This window comes from Raphanus sativus, chromosome 4 (assembly GCF_000801105.2).
Source record: "Raphanus sativus cultivar WK10039 chromosome 4, ASM80110v3, whole genome shotgun sequence".
Lineage (NCBI taxonomy): Eukaryota > Viridiplantae > Streptophyta > Magnoliopsida > Brassicales > Brassicaceae > Raphanus > Raphanus sativus.
Genome location: NC_079514.1, coordinates 7,478,842 through 7,493,495, shown reverse-complemented (window position 1 = coordinate 7,493,495; position 14,654 = coordinate 7,478,842). Strand labels below are relative to the sequence as shown.

Here is a 14,654-nt window from a genome sequence, read left to right as displayed (position 1 = left end):
ACAGTATTATGCTAAAACTATGACTGGACTCTGTTACATAATATAAATGAATTATTACTGTGATATTAGTATATTATTCCGTTATGTTTGCTCATTTTGTCAGTATACAAACCAAATAATCTTAATGTTATTCAATAATCTTAATTTTTATTTCGAAAATTTTAACATTATCTTTGATTAATATAACATGTTACTTTATATATATTCTATTAAATTAGAAACATAACCTATTGATATAAGTTTATTCCAACTATTTTAATAGAATAGATTAATATCCATCACTAATCATTTAAGAAAAATACTTTACAAAGAAAATACAAATATGATTAAAAACACAAATATAAAAATTAAATTTCCAAAAAAATATAAACAAAATGTATATCCGCCATTTTCTAGAAAATCACTTTTCTTGATTAATTGTTTTCTGATCATGTTTTAATATTAACACTTGATAATAACATACCCAAATAGAATACATATATTGGTTCACGGTTTATGTCAGATTATTTTCTTTTGACTAAGGTTCTAATGTGTTTATTGTATTATTTTGGAAGTATATTTTTCAAAAAATTTGTTCGGTTTTCTGTGCTGGTTGGGTTCGGTATTGGTTTTCGGATATCACACTTTAAAAATCATTCGAGTATATAGATCATATCTACAGAGTATGTACCGGATGACTTTACAAGTTACCGGATCTTTAGATCGACCATGGGTGAACCGCATGTTAATAAATAAATTAATTAATTTTACTATATAATTATATATTAGTTATGAAAATAAATATATAAAAACCAAAGTTAAATATTATCTAAACTTTTTATAAAACATAAAATAATAATTTGGATATGTATATAATTTATGTTTAGAAACATTTAGAAAATACTTAACTTTAGTTTCTATATTATTATTTTTATTTGACATACAAAATATCAAAAATAGTTTAGCTTATTTATTTATTGTTTAACAAGTTAAGATTTATGACATCTAACAAAAAAATTTAAGACTTAAAAATTCATAAATATTTATCTATTCGTTTAATCAGTGCTTCAACCGGTAACCGGGTTCCGGATCTTAGTGTTTTTTGCGGGTTTTTTTGGGTTTTCAAAATTGATTTTTTTACAAAACCCAAACATGATTTATTTTGAGTCATCGGATTTACCTGTTCAATCGCGGGCCCAAATTGAGTTTCAAAACACTGAGGATGGGATTTTGTTTTTTGGGTCGATTCAAACACTAACAAAAAATATATATGTCGCAAATTTTAGGAATAAAGTTTAAAAATATTTTTTTTTTTGAAATTCATATGGCACAAGTGCATAGTTATGCAACTTGAAATATTTAATATAATTACCAAAATTTTATTAAATTAAATTAAATTAATATTATCGCAGAAAATTAAAACAAAAAAATATACCCGCCCTTTCAAAAGGCGGGTTAGAATCTAGTATCTCTATAAATTCATGGGCTAATTATGTTTAGTCTCATTTTAGACGTGTCACAAAATGTTAGGATTAGGGTTAAAACTTTTGACATGGGAGTAGGGTTAATCCTGTTAGGTTCTGCCCATATTAACATATATCACATCTAAAAGAAGCAAACTCAAAGACATAACAAGTTAACAACAGTCGTCTACAATCATCAAAAGGAAACAACAATATCAAACACTTTTGTTCACAAAAACAGAAAGAAGTTTTTCAATGCATGTTACTCGTTACTCTCTCCACGAGGACCACGACTTCAATGAACCCCCTTTACTCCTTCCCTTCTTTATCTTTACACTCGGAGTTAAGGTAACACCATCTTCAGTGAGTTTCTTAACTGTAATTTTGTCAATGTAGAATATAACCCCTTGTGACTCAACATAGGACAACACCTCATTTGCAAACATAGCAGGTCTTGGATGCATTTGGTAACGGAAAATGATGCTGACGATGATCTCTTGATTGGGCTTGTAGACCATACGTTTTAACTCAGTAAAAGCCTCTTCCAGCTGCCCATTTTTTGCCAATGCATCAATATAACATCCTGTGATCTGAATGGATGGCTCAACAGCTAGAGACTTGAAGACTTTAGCAAGAAGATACTGAGCATATTTAGTCTCTCCCGCTTCGGAACACGCGACCATTGCGTTCCAGTATGTTGCATGAGTCTTCACCATAGGCATATCCTCAAATACAGTAAGAGCTTTAGGTACCTTCTCAACCATAGTGAGCTCTACAGGGTGAAGGGCTAAACTTATTATATAGCAATTCCATACTCCCAAACCTGCATTGTTGGAGAAATAGGCCTCATTGAAAAACTTCACAGTTTCATGTGGGTAGCCGCTAGATGCATAAAACCTAAGTTGTTTGCAGATGATCTGGTCGCTTTCAGCTCCAGCTTTAATCAACTTTGCATGAGTACTTCCAGGGTGTGGGGTAACAGTTAGACATCTGCTTTCAACCAACTTGATTTGCTTGTCAAGATATTGAACAAGAGAGCTTTGAGAGTTCCTGAGAAAACCCGTTTTTGGTTACTAAATGATATACACGTTTTTGTTTGAAATTTCTGAATCTCTTGCAATGTTTCTGATAAAGGCAGAGAGATCTACTTGCAATATTAACAATTCTTATTGACAAGTGCAGAACACGAGACATAGGGTTTAACCCTAAAATCATAACGAAATTTGGATATATACAGATTTGGTAATTATCCTAAACTTATAAAAGAAAATTGCTCAAAACAAAACTTAATGATGATTCTTACCGAGAATAGCTCTGGACGCTGGAAACTTGTGATACTTTTCCAATCAAAGCCCTGAGTTGGAAAATTCATTCAAATAAGATTTGTAATTCAATTGAAGTAATACAACCCTATCTTACCACACCATTAGAGATTCTCAGTATCACAAAGTAATACAATTATTATCTCAGATGATGGATTCATATCCAAAATCTACTTATCACCATTCGCAATCCTCGGAATGACAGAGAGAAAAAAAAATTAGTGATTCTTACCGAGAGTAGCTGTGAACTCTGGAAACTTGTGAGACGTTTCCGATCAGAGCCCTGCTTTGGAGAAAATCATTCTCGTTATGTACAGTCCAAATACAAAGAAGATGAAAGTCTATTTTACGCCGTAGGAATCTAAATACCGATAATGGAGGGGAAGAACTTCCGAAGCATTCACCATCGAGTTCCTGCGTTGGATTTTTGGAAGATATTTATTATGATCTTCAGATAGTTTTTCAAACGAGATTACAGAGTAATAAGAGGTTATACGAAGTGATACGAACAAGGCACGAGTCTATCTTACCGGCGGATAACTTCCGACGCGTTTCCGATGGAACTCCTGAGCCGAAAAAGTAGCATTCTCATGATCGCAGATGATTTCCGGAAGAAAAACGTACGGAGACGAAGAAGATGGCGATGAAAATCGAAGAAAGTTTAGTGGAATGTTTGCGTCTTGAGGGACTGTAACAGAATTGCACGTACAAGAGATGGGAGGAAAAAAGCGTTTGCGGTTTCAACAGCTGGCTGACGGTTATTCTTGTAGTTTTTTAAAAAAAAAATTCTCAAAAATAATTCTTAAAATATACACGTGCAATGATTTAGTAGCCAATTAGCTTTAACCACGATAGCACAGCTTAACGGACGATCAAAAATTCTATAGAAAAACCTCCCCATGGATCTAACCATAACGCCGTCATTTCTCTCTTTTTTTTTTTGTAAATGAAGATCTTATCGCAAAACATGACCGGTTCAATTAAATTGCTTAAACAAAGATGGGTTCAGCCGGTGTGGCGAGATGTAAAGCGAACATATAAACCAAATAGCTAACTGTGACATCCAAACAAATGTGTATTTTAAACGAAAATCAAACCGGTTAGAACCTATGATATAATATTTTTTTTCATCATCTATTATAAACCAAACTAAAGCCACCAAATTCTGAAAACCGGACTCAACCCATCAGCAATTTAAGATTTAGGAAAAGAGCCTCTACAGTCTAGTCTACAAATCACGCTGAAACATCCAAAAGAAAAGTTGTGCAATGTCTCGGAAAGGTGACGTGTGACGCAAGTTAGGAAAATGTATGGTTTCTTATACATTCCCTGTATTTATCTGTTGGCTAGGATATATCAGAGAAAACCGATGTTCTTATGGGTCACCAAATTACTGGATCAAGATTAAACTAAATAAATATTCAAATGTCGTCTAATGTTAATAATAAAATTAGTTTTTTTTTTGTATCTAAAATAAACCACAAATCAAATCATCAAAGCTTGTAATAGATCAATTGCAAAATTAAATTAAACAAATAAACATATATTATAACTTTACTCACATTTGCAGTGTAAATATATGAGGTTATAGTGGTTGATGCTCAAATCTATTTATACTTTTAATATAAATTTTCTAAATAATGATCAGTTACGCTTACAACCAAATTAAGAAGAACTTTGACTAAGAATTCATAGTTAAATTTTGTAAATTTGGAGTATCACATTCAAAATATCTGGTCCCGAGCCGACCCACACAACAGAGCCAAGGCTTATGGTTTGGCAGTGCTCAGTTGGGATGGGCTTGAAAATGTTTTCCTCAGGCTGGAGTATGCCTTGAATCATGGCGTATGGTGGACCATATAGGGAGCCTGCAGGAACATGGAGAAATGATGAGACTTTAGATAACATGCAATGCAATACGTGACACGCAAGAAACTCTTTTTTGGTCTTTGATATAGAAGATGCACATTCTCTAATAAGAAAGGTGTGCAATCAGAATCAGATGAATCAAAAGGCTAAGAACTATCAAATTGACATAAATTCATTGGCGTAGCACATGATTCACAATTTCTACTTGCGATAAGACCAGTCACGGTTTATAGGTAAGGTGATATATATCTGTTGTGTCTCACACTATAACTCTAAACCCGTTCGATTGGAAGGCTTCCAACACCGGCTCTATACCACAGCGACGTCTTTATTAAGTTTGACTGTAAAAGTCCCTTTATCAGTTGACCACTCTGGTCCGGTAAATCCAGAATCATCCTTTTTTACATAACGGAAGATATGAATGCCTGTGTCACTGTTTTATGTTTTTCAACATTACTGACTGTGGCAACACAGGCAGCGGTCTACTGGATTTGGACAGAGCGCAATAAGAGATACCATCAACAAATCTTCCGGTCGCCGGAAGCGATCTTCTTGCTTATTGACAAGCAAATCCGCAACAGACTCCAGAGCATCCGACATGCAAATCCTCGAACTTCCTCTGCGATGACACAACTGTGGTTTCTCCGATCTTGATGACGCAAAGCTCCTTCCCACTACCTTCTCTTTGACTCTCCGCCTACTCAACTGATCAAAAATCGATAAATGGGTTTGACAAACCAACTGGGCTCTAGTTCCTCACATATGTGTTTCATTAACTAGTAATGGGCTCGGCCCAAATCACAAACTTAAGCCCATGGCTTGTATGTTCTTATTTCCTTTCTGCAATTTTAAATATGAAAGCCTTTTTACAAAAAAAAGAAAAAACATTACTGACTGTGTCACTGTTGTTGGTACGACGAAAGAACCAAACAAATCTATATTCCAAACACACATAATACCAAACCTTTATTTGACCCAGTCAATAATATTGTAAAAAAACCTATGAAAATGAGAGAGTAATGTTAGGATAGCCTCGAGTAATTACCAAAAATATTCCAATACGATCTTTTTGTTCTTTAATAAAGTAAGGGTGTAACGCTATTGGAAATTTTCTCATGATGCTAAAATATATTTTTTCACCAAACAAATATTTTATTAAAGAACAAAAAGATCGTTACACCCTTACTTTGTAGATTATAAGTAAAAATAATTATTTAAATAAAATTGAAAAAATAAAACTTATATTTTATATTTTTTCAATTATATGTTTTAATTTGAAAAATTTATAAATATTTTTTGAAATATTGTTTTCGAAATTTTCTCTTAAAATTTTATTTTAGTAAAAAGTTTGGGTCACTTTGACTCTTAGAAGCTATATTTGCTATAAAAACTTTCTAGGATTATTCTAAGAAATTTCTCTTTTATTTATTAATTTTTATTGATTAAATAATTCAAAATATCTTTTAAAAATATATTGATACATCACATTTTGACTTAATAAACAATTAATCAAGCTGAATATTTTTGTGATACAAAATAAACTTAATGTAATATTGTAATTAAATAATTTTGAGGTTTAAAATATATTTAAATGCTTTTTTGAAAGTTTCTATGTAATTTTCCCCTGCTTAAATGAATATCTCAAATTCTATTAAGAAATTATTTTTTATGAACAGCCTCTCTCTTGCTTCTTCCTTTTCTAGTTTTGCATTTTAAGTAATAAAGATTCTCTTGGCGATTCTTGATCGATAGTTTCAACGATTATAAAATGGAAAATAAATTAATATATTTTTACATTATGCTAACATGTGAGCGCGCTCTTATTCAAAGTTCCTTAATCCATGTATCCAGAAAGAGATGCGAGCGCTCTTATTAGGTAGATATAATATGGGAAATGAGTGGCCTGGAAAATTAGGAAAATTCAAGGTCCTTATAACACGGTGTAGACTTACCGGAGACTTTGTGGTTTGTAATTAAGCCTTTGTCGCAGGAGCCAAAGAAAAATCTCCAGAAGCAGAAAGGAGTTGGAACATAATAACTGATATGTGGCGTCTCAAAGTGTAAACATCTATGAGAGACTCAATATGGTGGCTCAAGATGGGGATATTGAGAGACTCTACGAGCTGATAGCAGAATATCCAAATATTTTGGAACATTTTGATAATGTGTCTTTTTGGGAGACGCCATTGCATATTGCAGCTGAAAAAGGGCAAACTCATTTCGCCATGGAGTTAATGACGCTTAAGCCGTCACTTGCTTTGAAGCTAAACGTCTCAGGTTTCAGCCCGACCCTGCAAAACAACCATTTCCGAATGGTGAGAGCGTTTTTGGCAATTGACAGCAGCTTAGTCAGCATCAAGGGAAGAGGAAGGATTACTCCTTTGCATTATGTGGCTCAGTTAGGTAATGAAGAGTTGTTGAGTGAATTCTTGTTTGCTTGCCCATCTTCAATAGAAGATTTGACGATTAAGTGCGAGACAGCTGTGCACATTGCTGTGAAGAGCCACCAGTTTATGGCATTTAAGGTTCTTTTAGGATGGGTTCGGAGAGTGAACAGGGAGGAGATCTTGGATTGGAAAGATGAAGATGGTAATACAGTTTTTCATCTTGCTGCATCGATAAATCAAACCGAGGTAGATGTCTCTCTCATCATTTATTAGTAGGTTCCTTTTTTGATACAAATATGATAGAACCTAGTTTAAAACATGCACTTGTTGGTTGTTAGACATGTTCTGCTGCTCTATGAAAATGGTTATGATCTTGCTTTTGTCTCTGATACACGACTATGACTTAGATGGTCTAAATATTTTACATTAAGAGTTTGGGTAGGTTTTGAAGTTGTTGACAATAAAGTTGGTTTTGAAATTTTCTTTTTCTATATAATTAAGTGTAAGTGTTTTCTTTTTCAATAAAGTTGTATCCTATATTTTTTTTCTTATGATTAATAAGAAAACAACTTCCAAGAATTAACTTACTCTCTAAGAGGTAATATGTTAAAAGTAAGTAACCTTTTTGGTTCCTATGCAAACTGTATTTTTCTAGGCTGGAACTGGTGGTTATCTTCTTGTCCAAGTCTCTTTGGAAGTGCTGTCACTTGCGAACTTACTATATTTGTAATCAATGTGAGATTCAAATACGATATGCTCTTGATTTTCAGGTAATGGATTTGCTACGTAGTATGGTTAACGTAAAAGCAAAGAACTTGGATGGTGAGACGGCAATGGACATACTTGAAACTTACAATTCTCCTAGTGGTGGCTGTACTGATAGTAACAGCCACATACCAGGCTGGTTTTAGTCCTCCTGGCGGTTATTGGGAAGATAACTCCCCTGATGATGGTCACACAGCTGGGCAGATGACAATGTCTTTCAACCTTGCCTTATTTTTCTATATCTTAAACGGAACTGCCTTCTTCTCATCTCTGTATGTGATTATGGTCCTCATAATTGGACTTCCCATGTGGATGGTCCTATATGGTTCAACAGCTGCTCTCGGAATGGCTAATTATGCATCGTACAGATATACATTCCCGCATTTAGATGGATCATTCGGGAATATCGCATTAGCCCTCGTGTGGTTCGCATACCCAGTGATTACAGGAACTTTGTTATTACGTTATTTCATGGCATTCATTTCCAACAAACGTCGCAGGCAAGGAGTGGACTTTCCGGCAAGGTACTTCAGCTCAGTTCAGGAGCTTTAGTGCTAAAGCCCTGAAGCGCACAAATGTGTGTGAACTGTATTATCCGGGAATCAGATTTCAAATGTGTGTCTCTGTTTGTTTCAGAATTGTCGTTTTAAACCCGAGACTGCAACAAATCAAGCCATATGGCTTGGTAATTCTTCTTTGCTTCCAGCTGTATACTTCTGTTTTGACAAATTGCTTGTTGTTTGTTTGCCCCAATTCAACTTTATTCCATTTGCTCAGCATGTATAGACTTAATGACGTGATAATAATGCATATCCTCCTCTGTAGCTAGATGTATCTCTGCCGCTGGTGTAGGTGTGCAAGCCTGCCTCAAGACTCCAAAAGAACCAAACTCTAAAATGTTGTATGAGACTTCCGGTGGTCTTTTGAAGTCTAACATTACATCACTAGAGACTAGGACTATTGTAGAACTTGCTCTTAATTATCTGTACATGTGATGGTCGGAGGGGTATATGATGAACTTATTGTTGTATCTGTTCTTTCATAAAGATAGTCAGGCAAAATGCAAACGTCACAAAGCATACAATATACTTTACACTAACTGAAGAAACTAGTGTATAGTGTTTAATAAGCATGTATATTACAATGAGCCTAATATACACTCTTATTGATTCTGGATGGTTATATCATGTTTGAAATGGATAAGTGGTGAGTTGGTAACCTTTTAGAGTTGTCTACCCACACATTATACTTGTTAGTAAATATGAAATTATACCTTAAAAAGTAGATAATAATAAAATGTTCAGAAACAGACATAAAATAAAGTCGGTGGAAACTGAAATTAAATAGCTAAAACGCTGGTAATAAAACAAGCTCCAGCTGCTCTCTCTCTCTCTCTCTCTCTCTCTCTCTCTCTCTCTCTCTCTCTCTCTCTTCAACCAACCCATAGCTTCAGAGAAGTATCTTTACCACCGGAGACTACTTTCTCACCGTCTGGACTCCAGTCGACTGCATAAACCTATCGACACATAAAAAGAAAAAACATCAAGGCTGTCGGCATTTTCAAGCAGTGAACATTAACTATCAAAGTGTAAGTAAATACCTCATCGGTATGACCAGGAAGATCTTTCTCTAACCGTCTCAATTTAATATCCCATATCTGTGCAACTGAAGTTTAGAATCGAGGAGTACCTCCAGATTTGTGAATGATTAATTAGAACAAACAAAGATTTACCTTAAGAGTAGTGTCTTTGCTACAACTTAAAAGCATCCTACTGTCGGGGGACCAACTGCAGTGGCAAAAGCTAATTATAATAAACTTTACCGAGAGGAACAACAAAATGCTCAAGAACAAAAAAAAAAAAAAAACAACCTGATTTGATAAACAGGTCCAATATGGCCTCGAAAAGTTGTGATAAAGTCCCCAGTGATACCATCCCATATCTTGACAGAGTTATCAAACGACGCACTTGCAATCCACTGGCCATTAGGCGAGAAGCACACATGGTTTACAAGCTTCTGATGACCGGACAATTTCTTTTTAAATTGATCGCTAACAGACGGATCCCAAAGAATCATGGTAAAGTCATCAGAACCTGAAACCAATCTTTCGCCATACTCTCCTTTCGCTTGGTCGTATCTTTTGAGCGCAGCCTTTCTAACTTCTTCAGGCGAGGAGGAGGAATATAGTTTTCCAGTGTGGTCAAAGGCTCCTGTCCGGAGAACATAATCTGTGCTCAATGCAAGGGAGTTCACCCAATGACCATGCTCCTTCAATTTCCCTTTCAAACATGCAACCCCCTCGGGAGTAACATGCCACATCTTTATCGTGCAGTCTTGAGAACCCGTGTATATGATACCATCTCCACCCCATTTGACACAAGTCACGCCACGTGTATGTCCACTGAGGCAAGTTACAGATTTTTTGAGCGTCATGTCCCATATCCTCGCGTCCTCGTCTTTGCTAGAAGTTACAAACCGACGGCACGGGTAGGTAAGGTGGACAGGCTCCCACGAGATGCTGGTAATCCATTTCCTGTGGCCTCTAACGGGTCTGCCATCTAGCATTCCGGTTTTCGGTATCCAGAAACAGATATTACCAGCTAGATCACCACTAACAAGGTGCTTACCATCTGGAGACCATGCAACTGACATAACCCAGTTCGTGTGCCCTGATGAAAGTATAAGAGGATACATATTACGAAACAGGAGGCAACGAGAATTAAAAAAATAAAAAGGATGGTTTTTCGAACCTCTGCATGTAAACATTGGAGTTTGAGTGTAGATATCCCAAAGCCGGACAGTAGTATCACCCGAGCCACTTGCTAATTGTGTACCGTCAGGACTGAAAGAAACACACAAGACAGAGTCCCTGTGATCTAATATTTGAAGACAAGACAAAACCAAGTCAGCCAAAAAAAAAAAAAAAGAAGCTGAACTAAAGAAGAGGTACTTTAGACATACCAGCAATGCTAGCAGAAATACGGCTAACTGGGCGAGTTCGGAAAACAGCTTCTTCTCGATACTGTATAGTCAAAATCTCCTCCACGGACACTGTCCACCAGACGTATTATTCTTATTATTATATTGCATAAGCTCCCATAATAAAAGAAAAACAATACAACCAACAGATTATGTTACCACTTCTGTTCTCTATGTAAGTTCCTACGGGCACACTAAGAGCCTCCCCTGATACATAGAAAGCGTAGTTCAACTTCTCCTCCTGGAAAATATAAACAATACCCAAATTCCATGAACACAGCAGCACTGTTTTAAAAAGTTGAAAGAATACCCACAAAAAAAAGAATCTTACATTGTTGAGAAATCTATTTGCTAGCTCGGTAAGCTGCACCGGCCCTGCTTGCCGAGGGATATACATAGGGTCACCTAAAGGAGTTCCTTCGGCGTCTACTAACCGACACAACACAGTCGTCCCCGTCTCCATGGTATCTTCGGAGGCAAGAACGAAATGACTTACCCTAAAACCCTATCTCCCTTGTTCTGTCCGACGGTCATTTATGTGCTCAATTTATACACGGTGATGAGTAAAATAGAATTGAACAACGATATGGGCTATTATGGCCCATTTTCAAACTATAATACTCACACACACGAAAAAGAGAAATGGCCCATTTGTTTGTTAATATCCATGAAGGTTAAAGTAGGCGTATTACAATTATTGGCCCAGGCCCATATATCATTCTCTCCCGCTCTCAAGTCCTTTTTTAGTCTTGGTTAATGGTTAGCTCTCAGGGGGAGTTAACCGGAAAATTCCCAAAAACTAACCGAAAAGATGCAGAGGTCCTTCTCGTTGATCCAGACGGTGGCAATCTCCGGCGTATTCTCCGCCGTCTCTTGCTGGTGAGTGATTGCATTCATCTCGAGATCTCCTCTTTTACATTTCGTATACTTAGGTTCATACTCTATGTTTCTGAGTTCATAGGTACGGATTCATGTTCGGTAGAGAATCGGCCAGAAAAGAGCTCGGCGGCTTGATCGAAGAACTCCGCCGCGGAGGTTCCGATTCTTCTTCTCCTCCTCCCAATTCGTGAGTTAACTACTCCAATTCGCCAGGCGCCTCGATTCTAAGAAAGAATCTCTTAAGTTTTGATTTCGATTGTTCCATTTATGTTTTCCAGAATGTTGACTATAGTTTCTTGCACTATAGTCTAAAAGCAATTATTGTATATACGATGTGTTATCAATAAGATTGTATGCGAAAAAAAATGCATATTATTTGAGATGAGACCTTGAAGATGAAAATTTCATAAGCATACACAGTCATATATAAGTTGCACATCATCTTCTCAAGCTATACTCTGCTTTGTTCTCTCTCTCTGTCATCTCTATTGTTTATTATTATTATATATATATATATACCACACTATATGTACCTATGTGGAGTGGAAATTTACACTAGAACAGCATCCTCAACCGTCTCAGAGATCTTGCTTCCCACAAACCCAACATAAAGATCACTCCCCGTTGTGTCTTCTTCAGAGAGTCTCCTCCCATGACCACCTTCCTTCATGTTCTTCACAAACTCCACCAGCTGCTGCCAGTTCTGACCTTCGAACAGCCTCTTGTTCATCCTCAGGTACGTGAACGCGGTCAGCCCGTTCCCCGAATCCGACCTGTTCGTCGCTACCACTTGTCCGAACGCGCTGGAGTCGTATCTCTCCAGCGCGTTCTCTCCCGCCAGCTCGGTTCCAGCCTGCCTCGTCGCGTTCTGCACTTGCTTGACCAGACCTTCAGGGGAGCAGTTCGCGTGCTCGGGCTGTTCCCCGTCTTTCATCTCCATGCAGGTGAAGTTCAGCACGACGCCGTGTTTGTTGAACATCTTGGCGATCGGGAGGTACCCGTCGTGGTTCCTTGTGTTGTAGTAGCCGGCGGTTAGCTCGGCGGCGTGCGACCTGGTGTTGTAGTGCCAGTGGATTCCTGCTACTTTTCCTGATAGCTTGGCTCCGGAGCCTTGGAAGATTGCTTTAGCTGAAGACAGGAGCTTGTCTCCGTGCTCTAGTAGCTTCCCTGAGTACCATTCCATGAAGAACTTTCCGTACTCGCTGTTCCATGTTCCGTCTCTCCTGAAAAACTCTGTGTCTTCTGGGAGGTTCTTGTACTCTCCGGCGTCGTGAGGTCCGCTTGTTCCCCAGTTTGTTTTCCCTATTGATTCAGCATACGCTTGAAGCGACGATTTCATATACTGCAAATCAAGAGGTAAAAAAGTAAGCATAACTAGCTAGACACTAGCTCCTGGCTAATGTTCTTATGAGTTCAAGGCTTAGTTTACCTTGTCATAGCACTGGAACTCTCCAATTCCTGGGAACCTCCATGTCCCATTGCTCTCAGGGTATGATGGGTATCTCAGTTCTCCACAAGGTCCCATTCCCACTTGAATTTCCTGTAATACATGACACGGCTTGATTAGGGCACTGTATCACCTCATGTCTCTCATATGAATTTAAATTTGTGCTTACCGCAATAACTCCTCCAATGTAATTATCGAATCTTTCACGGAAGCTCCTCATGAAATCTGAGTAGACCTGGATAGGTGTTCTTCCTCTTAGGACAGGCACAGAGTCACACCCCAAGGAGATGTACTCAGGATTCCTTCTCCCAGATTTGTCTGTGTAGACAAGTTCAGGGTTCTTGCTGATCTCTTCAAGCACCCACGGGGGCAAAGGAATACTAGATTTTAAAAAGATAACCATTAGCTAAGCTAGAATTGAGAAACAGAGATCTTCTTATTCAAAAGGTGGAAACTATAGTTTGGTTTCATTACCTGCAAGAGTCTCCAACGTTTCCTCCGCATTGATGGAAAGACATAACAACCTGGAGTTTGAGACCGTGCCTTTGAACCATCTGTATAAGCTCAGCATAGCCGTCCCAGTTATACTTCATGGGTCCATCTTTCTCAACCAATCCCCACCAAGCATCAACCATTACACCTTCCACACCGGCTCCTTTTAGAGCCATCAAACTAGCGTTCATGGCTCTTGGTTTGTTCAAGTGCCCTGACATTGTTACCGTGTCTAGCGGCAACATGACGAAAACCGGAACGCTGGAGTCGTTCTTGGGGTGCGGGTATGAGAGAACATGGAGCTTCTCCCACCTCTCAGTGGTTTCACTTTCTGGCTTGTAGGTCTTCTCATGAGTGAACGTCATTTCCTTGACAGAGCTCTTTGCTTGGAACTGATAAGTTGGTGGCCTCGTCTTGGCAAAGGACATGCTTGAGGAATTTTCTTGGTTTCTTGAGCTCTTGGCATCTTTACGTTTGATCATGGAACTCGAGGAATTCAGTGTTAATTCCATAGTTTTCTTACTCTCTCTTTGTTCTGTTGATAAAAAATGAGGGGAGAGAGAGGATAGAAAGGTTGGTGTTTGAGAGAAGATATGTTTGTGTGTTTGAGAGAAGATATGTTTGTGTGTTTGCATTTATAAAGAAAACTGATTGGTTGTGATTTACGGACAAAATCTTGTAAAGTGGAGAGAAAATATCATAAAGGTTGCTTAATTCTATTTCTTTTTCACATGGTTCATGCACCGATCAAAGTGAAAAAGTGTAATTACAAACACATGTATTTTCATTTAATGTAACGTTTCCATTTCGTCTGTGTATTCAGGTGTGTAGGTAAATTTTGTTTTTTTTTTGTTCTTGTTGGTAAATTATTTCTTTACTCACTCCTGCAGTTTTTACTTAACAGAGAGTCCTTACAATTATATTCTTGCTTTTTCTTTTTCTTTTTTTAATATGAATGAGCTGATAATTTTTTGTCTACTCAGCCTTAGCTTTGAAACACATGGTTCGTGTGGCTTAAAATTCTTATGGTGTCCTGATTTTAGTTAGTAAAAGAAGATAATTGCAAAGATTT

At 37.3% G+C, this 14,654-nt stretch overlaps 4 protein-coding genes and 1 pseudogene across 4 annotated transcripts; 2 read left to right on the top strand and 3 right to left on the bottom strand.

Moving 5' to 3' along the window:
* Positions 1 to 1,711: 1,711 nt before the first annotated feature.
* On the bottom strand, positions 1,712 to 3,481 carry LOC130511087 (pentatricopeptide repeat-containing protein At4g33990-like). Its single transcript, XM_057007915.1, has 5 exons — positions 3,295 to 3,481; positions 3,134 to 3,178; positions 2,997 to 3,047; positions 2,746 to 2,796; positions 1,712 to 2,492 (listed from the first exon to the last, which is right to left on the bottom strand). Exons 1-5 carry the CDS (start codon positions 3,354 to 3,356, stop codon positions 1,712 to 1,714), a joined length of 990 nt encoding a protein of 329 aa, XP_056863895.1. The 5' UTR covers positions 3,357 to 3,481.
* A 3,050-nt stretch (positions 3,482 to 6,531) lies between these two features.
* LOC108852904 (ankyrin repeat-containing protein BDA1-like) lies at positions 6,532 to 8,527 on the top strand (annotated as a pseudogene).
* A 467-nt stretch (positions 8,528 to 8,994) lies between these two features.
* LOC108851466 (notchless protein homolog) lies at positions 8,995 to 11,490 on the bottom strand. The gene is made up of 8 exons (XM_057008510.1): positions 11,096 to 11,490; positions 10,924 to 11,005; positions 10,747 to 10,836; positions 10,536 to 10,661; positions 9,656 to 10,454; positions 9,518 to 9,572; positions 9,386 to 9,442; positions 8,995 to 9,301 (listed from the first exon to the last, which is right to left on the bottom strand). The coding sequence occupies exons 1-8, from the start codon at positions 11,225 to 11,227 to the stop codon at positions 9,218 to 9,220; spliced, it is 1,425 nt and encodes a 474-aa protein (XP_056864490.1). The 5' UTR covers positions 11,228 to 11,490; the 3' UTR covers positions 8,995 to 9,217.
* On the top strand, positions 11,488 to 12,023 carry LOC108855466 (uncharacterized). The gene is made up of 2 exons (XM_018629302.2): positions 11,488 to 11,643; positions 11,726 to 12,023. The coding sequence occupies exons 1-2, from the start codon at positions 11,576 to 11,578 to the stop codon at positions 11,832 to 11,834; spliced, it is 177 nt and encodes a 58-aa protein (XP_018484804.1). The 5' UTR covers positions 11,488 to 11,575; the 3' UTR covers positions 11,835 to 12,023.
* Positions 11,993 to 14,202, bottom strand: LOC108855465 (beta-amylase 3, chloroplastic). The gene is made up of 4 exons (XM_018629301.2): positions 13,565 to 14,202; positions 13,260 to 13,470; positions 13,073 to 13,183; positions 11,993 to 12,985 (listed from the first exon to the last, which is right to left on the bottom strand). Exons 1-4 carry the CDS (start codon positions 14,092 to 14,094, stop codon positions 12,194 to 12,196), a joined length of 1,644 nt encoding a protein of 547 aa, XP_018484803.1. The 5' UTR covers positions 14,095 to 14,202; the 3' UTR covers positions 11,993 to 12,193.
* Positions 14,203 to 14,654: the final 452 nt, after the last annotated feature.

What these genes read in the sequence shown, in the direction of transcription:
- LOC130511087 (XM_057007915.1), bottom strand. Translation starts at nt 3,356, where the DNA reads ATGAGAATGCTACTTTTTCGGCTCAGGAGTTCCATCGGAAACGCGTCG. An exon ending in GCGTCGGAAGTTATCCGCCG is followed by an intron (nt 3,179 to 3,294) that starts GTAAGATAGACT and finishes AATCCAACGCAG; the next exon opens with GAACTCGATGGTGAATGCTT. An exon ending in AGCGTCCAGAGCTATTCTCG is followed by an intron (nt 2,493 to 2,745) that starts GTAAGAATCATC and finishes GGGTTTTCTCAG; the next exon opens with GAACTCTCAAAGCTCTCTTG.
- LOC108851466 (XM_057008510.1), bottom strand. Translation starts at nt 11,227, where the DNA reads ATGGAGACGGGGACGACTGTGTTGTGTCGGTTAGTAGACGCCGAAGGA. An exon ending in CAAATAGATTTCTCAACAAT is followed by an intron (nt 11,006 to 11,095) that starts GTAAGATTCTTT and finishes TATATTTTCCAG; the next exon opens with GAGGAGAAGTTGAACTACGC. An exon ending in GGACCTGTTTATCAAATCAG is followed by an intron (nt 9,573 to 9,655) that starts GTTGTTTTTTTT and finishes TTGCCACTGCAG; the next exon opens with TTGGTCCCCCGACAGTAGGA.
- LOC108855466 (XM_018629302.2), top strand. Translation starts at nt 11,576, where the DNA reads ATGCAGAGGTCCTTCTCGTTGATCCAGACGGTGGCAATCTCCGGCGTA. An exon ending in TTCTCCGCCGTCTCTTGCTG is followed by an intron (nt 11,644 to 11,725) that starts GTGAGTGATTGC and finishes CTGAGTTCATAG; the next exon opens with GTACGGATTCATGTTCGGTA.
- LOC108855465 (XM_018629301.2), bottom strand. Translation starts at nt 14,094, where the DNA reads ATGGAATTAACACTGAATTCCTCGAGTTCCATGATCAAACGTAAAGAT. An exon ending in ACATTGGAGGAGTTATTGCG is followed by an intron (nt 13,184 to 13,259) that starts GTAAGCACAAAT and finishes CATGTATTACAG; the next exon opens with GAAATTCAAGTGGGAATGGG. An exon ending in AGTTCCAGTGCTATGACAAG is followed by an intron (nt 12,986 to 13,072) that starts GTAAACTAAGCC and finishes CTTGATTTGCAG; the next exon opens with TATATGAAATCGTCGCTTCA.